The 14,002-nt window shown below is 37.0% G+C and overlaps 2 protein-coding genes across 3 annotated transcripts in view; both read left to right on the forward strand.

Moving 5' to 3' along the window:
* Window positions 1–3,785: 3,785 nt before the first annotated feature.
* On the forward strand, window positions 3,786–7,780 carry LOC122094150 (cysteine-rich receptor-like protein kinase 10). Of its 2 annotated transcripts, XM_042664848.1 has the most exons (7): window positions 3,786–4,649; window positions 5,117–5,251; window positions 5,525–5,646; window positions 5,824–6,034; window positions 6,300–6,537; window positions 7,096–7,243; window positions 7,383–7,780. In XM_042664848.1, exons 1-7 carry the CDS (start codon window positions 3,854–3,856, stop codon window positions 7,674–7,676), a joined length of 1,944 nt encoding a protein of 647 aa, XP_042520782.1. In that variant the 5' UTR covers window positions 3,786–3,853; the 3' UTR covers window positions 7,677–7,780. The 2 variants fall into 2 exon arrangements, with proteins under 2 accessions (XP_042520782.1, XP_042520783.1); XM_042664849.1 differs by lacking the exon at window positions 5,117–5,251.
* Window positions 7,781–10,917: 3,137 nt separating this feature from the next.
* LOC122093049 (cysteine-rich receptor-like protein kinase 10) overlaps window positions 10,918–14,002 on the forward strand; it is a 6,333-nt gene continuing 3,248 nt past the window's right edge. Inside the window, exons 1-2 of the mRNA XM_042663311.1 lie at window positions 10,918–11,623; window positions 12,395–12,516. Of these exons, the coding sequence (XP_042519245.1) occupies window positions 10,918–11,623; window positions 12,395–12,516 (828 nt within the window). The remainder of the gene's footprint in view (window positions 11,624–12,394; window positions 12,517–14,002) is intronic.

Genomic DNA, 14,002 nt, shown 5'->3' on the forward strand with positions numbered 1-14,002 from the left:
AGATTGATTTAGCCAAGTGGATTGAAGTGCCTATCACCTTCTTTGACCCACAACATAACAAGTACCTTTTCTCTTGGTTAACCTATGCCTTCTTTGGAATCATAGTTAGAGCCATGTTAATGATTCTTAAATCTTAGGCTCTCTTTGGTTTGATTTCTATTTGTATTTATTTAACTTATTTCTATTTTTACAAGTGTTTGGTATAATTTATAGCACTTATTTCTGTTTATAATATATTAGATTAAATCATAAATCACAAATTATTCCCAAGTTATTTGTGATTTGTGGCAACAAATCATTTATGTTGATTTTTGCACTACCTTAAATGAGCACGTGTGCTAAACTACTCAAAATCAAAGATAAATAAGTAACTTCAGTATGTTTTATATTTTTTCAATAAAAAACCCCAGATCCTATCATCTCTCTCACTCGAAGCTTAATGCTGAAGGTGAAACTTGAAACCTATTTTCTCATTATATAATTTATTTTATAAATAGTAACCAAACAAATACTATTTGTGGTCCATAATTTATTGTCACAAATAATTTCTAAAAAATAGTTAATAAACAAAAATAAAATCATACCAAAGAGAGCCTTAATCTAAATAGTGATTATTTTATCAATTTATTTGTCTCAAGAGAAATATATTATTCTCTTTTCTAAATTCGTTGTTCTCTCACCCACCCTTCTCTATTTTATTAATTTATCAATAAATGTCTTTAAATGTTTTCCTTTTACATTCCATCATCTTATCTTAGAATAAATTATCTTACATTTCTTAGGATTTTCGATTTTAAATACATATCTATGGTTATTATAGCATTTTAACAACACATCTCCCCTGGCATGGGCAAAGGTTTTATGGCTACGTAATATGATTGGAATGATTATTCCTATTTATATCAAGAATATAACATTTATTTATAACCCAACCCAACAACTCAATTTTTTCTTTCTTTTTTTTTTAACACCCAACAACTCGATTCAACTCGATAATAAATAAAACAAAAAATAATTTAATTTTTAAAGTATGAAAAAGTAAAAAAATTAAATTAAATAACCTGAAATATACAAAAAATAAAAAAATAAAGCAAGTTGCAGGGTTAAGGTTGTACGGTTACTAATATGATTGAAATGGGAGACCTCTTAATATCAGGTTAATTTATTTACACATACAACCCAACTCAACCCAATAAAACAAATAAAACATCCTACCATGTACCAAAAATAATAATAATAATAAAAAAAAAAAAAGCAACTTGCATGCTCTAAGGTTCTATGGCTGCTGACTATGATTGGAATGGTTAACTTGCTATTATGCACATACAATCCAACTCATCTCAACTCAGCTAAATGCAATTAAAAAAAATAAATAAATAAATAAAGAAAGAAACTTGTAAATGATCAAAAATAAAAATAAAGCAACTTGCATGGCCTATGGTTCAACAAAACCTATTTCTCATTCTAAATTCCTTTTATATATTAGTTACTGAATGATATCTATTTCTGGCTAATAAATTGGTCTTCGGAAGATTTTTTTTTTCGGAAATATGATGGAAAAAAAAAAAATTGGAATCGTACAAAAGAGAGTCTTAGGCTGTGAGAAGTCAATATGGTTGATTTCAACATACATTTTAATGTTTTTTCTTCATTTACCATTTTTTTTCCCTCGAGCTGGAAGTGCTTTCCCCTTTTCTCCTTTTGAATATAATGAGAGAGAAAGAGAGAGATTTAAATTATTATTTATTATAACTTTAAATTTCAAAAGTCTTAAAACCTTTTTCCCTTGTTTTGTTTTGGCATGAGTTGTAATACTAGTAAAAGAGAATTTGTAAAGGACCAGAATAACCTTCTTGAAATTTAGTCTCACATTGGTTTGTGAGAAAAAAAATTATGGAAATATATGTATGACTGTTTCTTAAGGGTACAAACCCTCAAAAGAGAGACTCTTCCTCTTTTCATGTGTGTGGAGGTTTCATGGGGTGCTTTTGGATCATGAGGGTCGGGTCGGTATAGTTGTGGTTGTCAAAAGATGTATCATTTTTACAATGTGAGTTTTCTGATTTTGGCTCTAATATTCAAATTTCAATTTCAATCTTTTTACAAGGAGTTCTCCATCCACAACAGGACATCCCTGTTGTATTCACTTATTGGAGTGTACCTTAAGTGTTTGGAGAGTTTTTTTTTTTTTTTTTTAATTTATTTATCTTAGAGATGAGAACCAATGATCAACCTGATTGCATATATATATATATATATATATATCTATATATAGGGCGTTCAAAAAGTATATTCATACGACTCAACTATAGATAAATTGGAGGATTTTTATCATCTTTCGGAAAATCAGGTTAATAAGTAAGTTATACTTCTCTTTATTAGTTTAATATTATTAAATATTTGTTACAAGTCTTATCCCTATTGCCCAAATTCTGTGAGAGAGAGAGAGAGAGAGAGAGGAACACTGTCACTCATAGGTTGGTCCGAGATGATCAAGGCTTTGGATGGAGGATTCACCTAAGAGAGAGTAGTGGGGTTTCTAATAAGGCATGTTTAGAGTTGTGTTTAAATAGTCACTCGGGCGAAGGTGGATATTGGTGGCGGTTAGATTCTCGGAAAAATTTCCAAAATTGACACATCAACCTCCTAAACAGAACGTATACCTAAAAAAATTATCAAACCGATAGTGCAATCTTCTTTTTTTTTTTTAATTTGAGTTTATTGACTAACCAAAGGAAAACCTTGATGTTTGGATCTAGTGAAAGTTCAGGGAAGGTCTTTAATTCAATCCTCCTACTCTCACCCTTCTTGAAAGTAGTAGTAATAGTAGTAACTAGCATAATAATAAGTGTGGTCTAGTGGACTCTCTCTGCCAGCCCCTCATGGGTCCTTTGTCTGGCCCTTTGTGTAGGTCCCCCAAGCTAGCCCCCAATGAGTATAGGCGTCAATTTTACCTCGTCAATCCGAGCCCGCCCTATCTTGCTTGAGCCAGGATTGGCCCAACCTTACCTTATGTATGATATATTTACATAAATTATAAATATATATATATGGGATAATGTTTTTAGTAGGGGAGTGCAGTCTTCGACACAGTCAGTCTTTCTTCTCTCCCATGTGAAATGACATATATGAAATTAATGTTTTTCGTGGGGATGCCTCCCCTCCCCTTCGCCCCCCCACCCCCCCACACACCACCATCACCACCACCACCACAACCACAAAGGACACCGTCCTACACACACTTTAATTTTCAATCCACCATCACCACCCACTCTTTTTATTTTTTAATCCATTCACACTTTTTATGTGTCTAAGTTTTCTTGATTTATTACATTAGAATTAACAATATTTTTTAAGAGTCTTTTAAGAATAATTGATGTTTGTGATGTTTCTTCCTTTTTATCAATGCATGCATAGGAACACGAAGATAAAATACAAGGTCAGTCAGGGTCGTGGGGGATCAAGCTCCTCACCAACATCCCTCCGACGATCATCCAAGCTCTGCAGGGGATTGGTCACATATTCCAAAACTTACCAACAATCTAGGGATGTGTGTCCAAGCCTTTCCAATCTTTGGATGAATCATTGGAAGGTTGTTGGTGTTGGAGAGGATCCCAATCCGATCGTGGAGGTCAATTAGGCCCAGCCCAGCTCGAAAATGGAAAAATTTAGGGGTCTGATAAGGTTAATCTGGGCCAGCCTTGCCCAACCCAACCCAACCGAGTCAAGGTCAATTAGGCATCAGCCCCCACTAACATCCCTACCAGTGTGGCTTCTTCGTCACAAGCCGCACAAACCCTTTTCAGACTTGGTCAATCAACACACAACAGTTACCTCTGCAAGCGAATGGACGATGGAACCACTTACCCACACGACCCCAAGATCCACCACAGTCGTCTTGCTCATCTTGTCCACCTCCTTCGTTGCCCTCTCCTTCCTCATTAGTTTCAGCAGTTGCGCCCAACAATTTTACGTCTCCCATTACTGCGACGACACTACTGTTTTCAAATCCAACAGCACTTACCAATCCAACCTCAACATCCTTCTCTTTTCTCTTTCCTCCAACTCCAACAACCCCTATCTTAACGCCACCATCAGCCAGAGCCCCAATACTGTTTACGGCCACTACTACTGCAGAGGCGACATCACCCGAGATGTCTGTCGTGATTGCGTCAAATCCGCCGCTACTGATATTGTTCAGCGCTGTCCTGACAGCAAAATCGGATACATTTGGTACGAAATGTGTACTCTCCGCTACTCCAACCACAACTTCTTCTCCACTGTCATCGATGCTCCTGTCGACTACTTGTGGAATGAACAGAACGTCTCTGACCCGACTCGGTTTAACCACCTCTTGGTCGATACCGTGAACAAGGTCGCCACTACAGCTGCCTCCGATTCTGAGAGATTCGGTACTCGAGATGCTAATTTTTCGCAATTTCAGAAGTTGTATTGTCTGGCACAGTGCAGCCCTGATATATCAAGGATCGACTGTAACAGATGCCTTCTGGGTACCATTGCTTTTCTCCCCAGTTGCTGTAGCGGCAAGATAGGAGGAAGGGTTCTTAATCCCAGCTGTAACATCAGGTTTGAGATGTTCCCCTTCTATCGAGTCACAGCTTCAGCACCGGCTCCTCTGCCACCTCCGAGTAAGGAGCTTGAATTAGATTTTTGTTTTTTCCTGGCAAGATGGAATTTTATTGAATTTATTGAATAGCAAGGCATGTGGAGCTCAAAGCTTTGGTTACATGACTCCCGAATCCAAAGAGTGAAAAATTTCCCCTAGCCTAGAGAATGACCAATGGTTTTGGTCTAGTGGTGAAAATGCCCTCAATCCATCGTCGTTCGAGTCGGTTGGTTGTGGGTATGAGTCTTAACATATCATTATCGCCATTGATCCAGTGGAAGCGCCATTTGTCATACGGGGGCTTGTCTTCGGGCCCAAGGAAAGATTCTTTAATTCCAATCTCGAATTAACTTTATTTTAGTATGATAAGATGAGTACTGAAAATATAAGATGCCATGGCCTAGTATGAGATGTGAATCCGAAATTGGTATATATCATCATGTGTCACATTTGGGAATGTTAGTTATTTGTTTATGATTTTCTATGCAGAAAAACAAGGAAGCTCGTCCAGAAAAATTGTTGCCATTTTTGTGCCAGTTGTCGTTGGAGGATTGATTCCTTTCTCTATCCTCTTGTATTGTTTGCTAATCCGGAAGAAAAATGATGCCCCATCAAAGGAGAATGGTAGAAGCTCTTTGGCCTTTTTATCTAAACTTTTAAACACTAAACTTAATTATCCAAAGTTCAGTGTCTTGGCTCCAGGAACTCAATGACACGAACGATTTAATCTTGGAGGTGGAACCATAGATAAACAAATATAAGATCTCAATGCGATCTTGCATTCGTTAATATCTCATATGACTAAAAGAGCCAATGGTTTCTAATCGTTTAGAACATCTTGATCTTGTTCGGAGTTTTTATATATTCATTCATTCTTATCTCCCCTTCTGCGCATAGGTGGTTACGTGTTAATAAGTGCAGAGTCATTGCAATTTGATTTTAGCACAATCCTTGAAGCTACAAACAACTTTGCAAACATCAATAAGATTGGTGAGGGGGGATTTGGTAGCGTTTACAAGGTAATTAAGAAAGAAGTTACAAACATTTAGTAATCAAACTATGATTCTTGTATGTCAAATTTCATTATGCCATAGAATAAAAATTCTGATTAATAGTGAATTTGGAATAATTGAAGATAGATTTGATTCGATAATGAAGCGACAATAATTTATTAGTCAATTGTTATATGTCATCAGGGTAAACTTCCTAACGGACAAGAAATTGCTGTCAAGAGACTCTCAATAAAATCAATGCAAGGTGCAGAAGAATTCATGAATGAGGTTGTGTTAGTGGCAAAGCTTCAACATCGCAATCTAGTTAGGCTATTGGGGTTTTGCTTGGAAGGAGATGAAAAGATCCTTATCTATGAGTTTGTACCTAACAAAAGCCTCGATTATTTCCTATTTGGTTTGCCCCTCTCTCTCTCTCTCTCTCTCTCTCTCTCTCTGTGTGTGTGTGTGTGTGAGTGTGGGGGAGGGGGGAATTTTTTTCTCTTATGTTGCAAGGATTTCCATGAATTAAACATTCCAATTTTATGCAAATGTAATAGCAAAACTGAAACTCAACATACATCATCCTCTTTTGTCTATAGACCAACCATGCATGCAAGATGTATTGGGCAATTTGACCAAATTCTGTATTCTGATGCTACCTTTTATTTGGATGAACACAGATTCAGAGAAATGCATGCAGTTAGATTGGCAGAGACGTTACAAAATTGTAGAAGGGATTGCTCGAGGGCTTCTTTATCTTCATGAAGATTCCCACCTTCGTATTATTCATAGGGATCTTAAAGCTAGTAATATCTTACTAAATGAGGAAATGAATCCCAAGATCTCAGACTTTGGGCTCGCAAGAATTTTTGGGGAGGATCAAGCTCAAGCAAAAACAAGCAGAATAGTTGGGACCTAGTAAAATTCTTACCCTCAGTCGTTCTCATAGTTCTGATCAGAGAAATTTTTTTGATAGATTAGAATTTGTTACGTTTTTAATTAATTGTTAATCGTTTTTCCTCCCAACAGAAAAATGTTGGCAAATATCTGTAAGCTCGGGTCAGTCCTGGAGAGGAAAAATTAAAAAGTATAATCTCTGAAATCTACAACCTTTATTATCTTGTTTCTCAAATGCTGAGAGCAAAAGGAAACATATATGGTATCAGACTAGTTTGGGGACTCATATCTGACCTGAATTTGGATAAGACTTATAACAGTTAGACCTAACTGAATTTTCATGAAGATGATTCAGCCCATCCTGAATTACTGGCTGTCACAACAGAAGCAGAAAAAAGGCTGGGTGTAGCCAATTTGTTTTTCCTCTCCCCCCCCCCCCCACACACCTAAAAAAAGAGTTTTGGTTGGGCCTTGAAGCTATATATAGCATCTAGTGAAAATTAATTGAGACACTTGATCTCATAGAATATCTGTATTTACACTTAGTTGCTTAAATTATCAAATAATGATTGCTTGCAGTGGTTACATGTGTCCGGAGTATGCAATGCGTGGGCAGTTCTCAGTCAAATCAGATGTATTCAGCTTTGGTGTATTAGTTTTGGAGATTGTAAATGGAAAGAACAGTAGTTACTATCAAACAGATGGTACTGAGGACCTTATAAGCTATGTAAGTATGGATGTCTAAACTTCTTTTCCTTTTGTTATTGTTGATTGCTACTATCTAATAGAACATTACTAAGTTGGGTCCTTCAGCTTGCCTTACAAACTGAGGAAACTGATTGACCTTTATGGATTAATTGTTGCAGGCATGGAGGCATTGGAATGCAGGAACAGCCTTTGAGTTGATTGATCCAATCCTGAGAGAAGATTGTTCAAGAAGTGAAGTGATGAAATGCATTCATATTGGGTTATTGTGTGTTCAGGAAGTAACTTACAGACCCACTATGGCGAATGTAGTCGTCATGTTGAATAGTTACAGAGTTACTCTTCCATCACCCTCACAACCAGCACTTTTTTTGGGAAGCGACATGGAATCAGGGGAGTTTATAGAAGGGGAAGAAATGCAGAAACTGAATCAGAATAATCTAATATCATGTTAATCACTGATGAGGTAGATTCTTGATAATGAGAGTGGATCAAGGGTACATAATGTAGAACAGTGTATGCTAATCTTCAAGTTAGGTTTGGTTTGTGCAACGTTTAATTATGTCTAGAACATAAATAGCCTAGAATGGAAATAATCCATGCACAGAAGCAAGAGCAGTCTCTTGATCTCCTATTGACCTTCAAGTACTTTGAAGCCTTAGTTAAATATTTTGGTGATGTAACAAATAGAACTGTGGGTAGAGATTCAGATGTCACTTCTGGTAGCATTTTCTGGAAATTTGCCTTTCCATGGATGATAATGTTGATAAGCTTTTTAATCACAAGTCATTGCAATGCTGATTGTGAGATCTTCCTCAAGCTTTGAATCTCTTTTGGGGGGAAGTACTTGCTAGGATGGTCTTCCCTTAATGATAATGATTGATAAGTGATGACCATAGATTGTCTTCAGATCCATGGCAATGGCAGAGAAGCTAATATATCAATCCTTTCAGAGAACACATAAAAACCTTATGCTTCGTATAACTCGGAGACAGAGCTATGTCATTGACCAACCATGTCAACAGTTCTTCTCATGCTTACTAGCCACCCTATAAATTCTCCCACTACCTTCACGACCTGCAATTTTTCTCTATCTACATTGAGTTTGGGCCTCCCTTGAGTTGAGAAAAAGCCCACCACTAGCCCAGCCCACTATAACATTTGGGGCCTCGGGTCCAGCTACAGCTGGCAACTTTACGAAAATACATATATATATATATATATATATATATATATCCATGACCTTCTATCCTAAAAGGAATGTTGTTAAATGATTTAAGTCTTAACCCCAAAAAAAAAAAAAAGGGTTGAAATCTAGATTGACTCTTTGAATTAATTCAAGAATTTGGAATCCAATTTTGATCGTTGTGCATAACTCCTACAAATAATTTGTTATCAATAAAATACCATCAAAGATATATCATATGGGAAAAGGGAGCTTGTGCCTCCTTATGTAGATTCCAATATATTGCTCTTACATAATAAACAATGAGATCCACGCATATACTTTTTCATATTTTGATCATGTGGACCTCATATGAATGATATCGGTCCTCACATATATAGTGTTCAGATTCCTTTTTATGCTTTTATAGTTGAAAACCCTTCCGGATATCATATATATAGCTAATAGGAAAAGAAACAGCACAACAATTTAATCTAATCCATGGGATATCGAGCAAAAAGGAAGAGGACAAGATTTTTTTTTGGTAAGGACAAGAAAAATGATTGTATGACTTAAAATAAAATGGATATTTGTATTGTTTAGATAAGGGATTGTCTGACTGAAACCTCCATAGGTGTATTTATAATATGTACATTCATTTGATTGTCCATTGTCCTATTCCTTGAGGATCTTTAAGTTAGGAGCAAAGAAAATTTTCAAATATTAAATTATTTTTAAGAGTTATGATTGTCTTACATGTTTTAAAGTATACATATCACTTCTTCTTCCTCATTGATCTCCATTTTCTCTCTTAGGCGGCCGCCTCTATATTCTTACTGCTACCTTCACCTCCGAAAGATACTATACCAAATACCAGTATCAAATATCAAACCCAATAGATTCATTATAGCATTGGTATGAAGATCATGCATCAAGTTGGTATTTGATACAATGTAACCAATCGATACCATACCAAATATCAATATCGAACCGAATTGACACCCTACTCTAGACCCCATCATATGTTTTTCCATATTTGCCCTTACTATCGTTTTATTCAACCTATTTGGCAGAGTCTGTTCGCCATGTTATTTTACAATATTATCCTCCCACATTAGTTTATAATATTTTATTCAATCCGACCTTTCTTTTGCCCTTTTGTACAATTCTAAAACCTTCAACAAAGATGCATGCATTTTCTCTAGCCTCACTGCCTCAGTGCCTCCAAATCGAATTTGTCTCGTGTTTGGTAGTTTCAGCCACCTATTTTCCTCGTCAACACGATTGTATTTTCTTATTCTAATTGGAAATATGTTTTTTCTATTAAGAGATTGGAATAACTGACATGTTAATATTAGTTAAAAAATAATAATAATAATAAATCTACCTAAAATATATTGAAAATAATAAAAGAAAGCAACGGAATATTTGTCATGTTAATATCAGGGTTACACATATATAATTAAACCAACTCAATTCAATCATAAAATAAAATAAATAAAACAACTTTCAAAGGCTAAGGCTCGGCAAAATCTACTTATTTTAGGTCTTTTATTATTTTGCACATATAATAAACTCAATTGAATCAATAAAGAAATAAAATAAATCAACCAATAACATATCAAAAATAATTAAATAAAGCAACTTGTATGGGCTGATGTTCTATGGCTGCTGAAGACTAATAGAATGTTTGACCTATTGTTACACCAATAAACTCAACTCAACTCAACTCAATTTAATGAAACAAAAAAAACTTGAAAGGTTTGAGGCTGTACAAAACATATTTCTTATTCAAAAATCCATTTTTATATTAGTTATTAGAAAATTTCTATTTCTGGCCAATAAATTGCTCTTAGGAAGAATCATAACTTATAAAAAAAAAAAAAAAAAAAAAAAAAAAAAAACTTAAGAATTGTAAGTAAAGCTTTTCCATCAAGTTAGTGTGACACCAAGGACTGGCTTGACAGGGTTTCAAGAATCAATGAATCGGATAAGGAATCGCCCGATTCAACCATCCCTTGCGAGCTAGAGCTACGGTTTCATGTCACCTTATGTACCAACACGACCCCAAGAAATTCTACAAAAAGTAAAGAGCCCATAGTCCTTTTGGTGGTCTTCTTCTTCTTCGTTACCCTCTCTCCTTCCTCGCCAGCTTTAGCAGCTGCGCAGACCTTGCGTACCTCTATCTCTCGCCTATCTTAACGTCGGAATCGGCCAGAGCCCCGATTCCATTTACAGTCACTACTACTGCAGAGGCGACATCACCCCCACCCATGTGACGTTACCTTGACTGGAAACGAATTGGGGAAGCAATGGAACCCTGTACCAACAGGATAAAAATCGTCTGTTTTTCTAGTCCCTGTTTTTCTTGTGTTTTGCTAGTTGCAGAAGATGACACGTGTCATCAACGGTCAAGATTAATTCAGTTGGATGAGGGTTATTACATCTAATTTGGTTTTTAACTCAATCTTGACCGTTCACTTAAAGTAATGCCACATGTCGCCTTCTAAAGGTAGCAAAACAAGAAAAACATGGATGAAGAAAAACCGACGATTTTTGTCCGTACCAACACGGCCTCAAGACCCACTGTCATGGTGGTCCTCAACATCCTTCTCTCTTTTCTCTCCTCTAATGCCACCTCCACCTCCAACAACGCCTATCATAACGCCACCGTCGGCCAGAGTCCCAATACCGTTTACGGCCTATACTATTGCAGAGGCGACGTCGCCCGCGATGTCTGCCGTGATTGTGTCAACTCCGCCGTTAATGATATCGTCAAGAGTTGCCCCAACGGGGAAGTTGGAGTCATTTGGTACGACGAGTGTACGTTGCGCTACTCCAACGAGTCCATCTTCTCCATTGTCTCCGATTCCTCTGCCCTGATCATGTTGAATCCAAATAACATCTCTGACCCAACTCGGTTTAATCAGCTCTTGGATAATACCATGAACGAGGTTGCAACTGAAGCTGCTTCCTATTCTGATAGATTTGCCACTCAAGAAGCTATTGTTACAGAATTTCAAAACCTGTATTGTTTGGCGCAGTGTAGCCCTTATTTATCTAGAAATGGCTGTTACAGATGCCTTTTGGGTGCTATTGGTAATCTCCCCATTTGTTGTAACGGCTCGCAAGGAGGAAGGGTTTTCAGTCCGAGCTGTGTTGTTAGGTTTGAGATGTACCTTTTCCATCGAGTTACAACGTCAGTACCAGCTACTTCGTCTACTCTTCTTGTTTCTGGTGAGCTTACTTAGAGTTTTGAATTGGATTAAGATGTCAACTCACTAACGGGGCTGATCTGTATAGGTAGAATCCACCCAATAACTAACTCTCTGGTGGATTCCATCTATGTGAATCAGCCTGTACGAGAATGATTCTTGTATGAGAACTTGATCTACACCCGGCTTAAACACTCCTGTAAGATGAGTATCCATCTTGCTAAGATAGATCCGTTAAATCATGTTCAAATCACTTCAGAATCGTATTCCTTATTATTATTTTTAATCTGAAATCGGTATTTATTTTTTGGTGGCAAATTTGGAATTTTTTTTCTAATTTAAAAAATTTTTACGCAGAGAAACAAAAAAGTTCATCTAGAAAAATCATGACCATTGTTGTTGCAGCAGCGGCTGGAGGAGTGATTTTTTCTTCTATTCTCTTCTCCTGTTTGATAATCCGAAAGAAAAAGGAGAATCCGTCAGAAGAGAATGGTATAAGCTTTAGCCCTTCTATCTATCTAAAACACTCAAATTGATTATCCCAAGTTCAGTCTCTTGGCTCATTGAAATTGATGACATGGATGGTTCAATCTTAGAGCTGAAGCCACTGATAAACAAATGTAAGATCTAAACGTGATCTTGTGTCTTTTATCTCGAGTTGCTAAAGAAGCCAGTGGTTCTTAATCTTCCTGGACACCTTGCTCTTGCGTTTGCTCTTGTTGGGAGGTTTAGTTATTCATTTATTCTTTTCAAAGTTCAGTTTTATTTAACTCCCCTTGTGGCTTGCTTATAGGTAGGAACACAATTATAAGTGCAGAGTCATTGCAATTTGATTTCAGTGTGGTCCTTGAAGCCACATACAACCTTGCGGACGTCAATAAAATTGGTGAGGGTGGATTTGGTAGCGTTTACAAGGTAAGAAAGAAGTTACAAAGATGTAGTAATCAAACTATATATAATTCTTGTATGTCAAATTTCATTGTTATAGAATAGAAATTCTGATTAGTCGATTTGTGTCCTACTTAGCAGAACCCAAGCCCATCCCAGTTGAAGCTAAGGGTGTTAATTGGTCAGGTCGGGCCAATCTTGGTCTGGCTTAGTCAGGCTTGACCATTTGGAAGCTTTGCCCGTGAATGCTTGTTTAAGTAAATAGACTTAGCTTTGGGGGCATGATATGGTTTGTAATCGCACCGACTGGTGTTGAACTTTAATCGGGCTTCCTTAAACAGGCTTTAACAGGGCCTTAACCGAGCTATAAACCTATTTAAGTCTAAACGGGCTTTAAATGTGCCTACCATAAAATTATTTTCTTAAGGCCCAAAAATATGTGACGCAACTCTTTAATAAAGAAGAGAAATGATATGAGATTATGGTTATTCTTTAAAAAAAAAAAAAAATTATGACCATTACAATTTACAAAACAAAGATTAATTAAATCAAATTCTATTACAAAGCAAAAGGTAAGAAAGTTTAGTTAGTTTCTTACTAGTAGTGGCCAAATAGGAATTTTATGTAGTATTAAAGGGGTCGGATTGGGTCGGGCTACAACGAGTCGGTTCAAGTCGGGCTTATAAACATGTCGGTTTGGTCGGACGCCCAATGGACTCTTACCTCCACCGTGAACGCCCGTTTAATAAATGTATCGGGCTTGAGCCTGACACATTTATTAATCAGGCCGGTCCAGGTCAAGCCATAAACGTGTCAGACTCAGTGGAGCCTACCGGTGTGGGCTCATAATTGACACCCTAGTTGAACCTATCCCCCCTCAACCCAAACCCAATCATATCCCATATGTTCCTGCTCTCCTAACAAAATCTGCTCTTCATTTTGAGATTCTCCTTGTTCTCTCATCTCGTTTCTTTTCAACCTCTCTTCCCATAACCCTCCTCTTCTTCTCATCCAAATAATATTCTTTTTGTTAGTTTTGTTCATTACAGCTCTTCCCCATCCTCAGCTCAACTTTCCTCCCCCATCTATTCTCTAAGATAGACTCCTATCCAGTCCCCTCACCCCCCCCCCTCCCCCGCAACCCCACCTCAATTCCTTATCTGACATCTCCCTATTTTCTCTGCTCTCTCTTCCCTCTCCCATTTCCCTCTTGACTTGGAATCTCTTACTCCCTGCAAGTTGGTTAGGTTTAGTAAACCTCTTTTGGCGGGAGATTCTTCTGAATCATCCGTTTGGCCACTATTGGTAATCCATATATAGTCTAATGGAAAAGCCACAAAGAGTGGCAGAGACTCACATTCAAAAAAAATATCATCAGTCCCCCACCCGAATGTGATGTATCTATTGGTAAAGCACCTAGTTCCAAAAGGAAAAAAAAGGAAATCAATGACACCTATTGGTTGTATTTGTTCCCTCCCCCTCTTTTGTTGCTCCCCCATTTTTTTGATAGATG

Source organism: Macadamia integrifolia, chromosome 11 (assembly GCF_013358625.1).
Source record: "Macadamia integrifolia cultivar HAES 741 chromosome 11, SCU_Mint_v3, whole genome shotgun sequence".
In the NCBI taxonomy this organism is placed as follows: Eukaryota; Viridiplantae; Streptophyta; class Magnoliopsida; order Proteales; family Proteaceae; genus Macadamia; species Macadamia integrifolia.

Bases quoted from the DNA above. Each gene is read 5' to 3' on its own strand.
- LOC122094150 (XM_042664848.1), top strand. From the start codon at position 3,854: ATGGAACCACTTACCCACACGACCCCAAGATCCACCACAGTCGTCTTG. The intron at 5,647-5,823 runs GTAATTAAGAAA...ATATGTCATCAG, and splicing joins GATTTGGTAGCGTTTACAAG to GGTAAACTTCCTAACGGACA. The intron at 7,244-7,382 runs GTAAGTATGGAT...TAATTGTTGCAG, and splicing joins CTGAGGACCTTATAAGCTAT to GCATGGAGGCATTGGAATGC.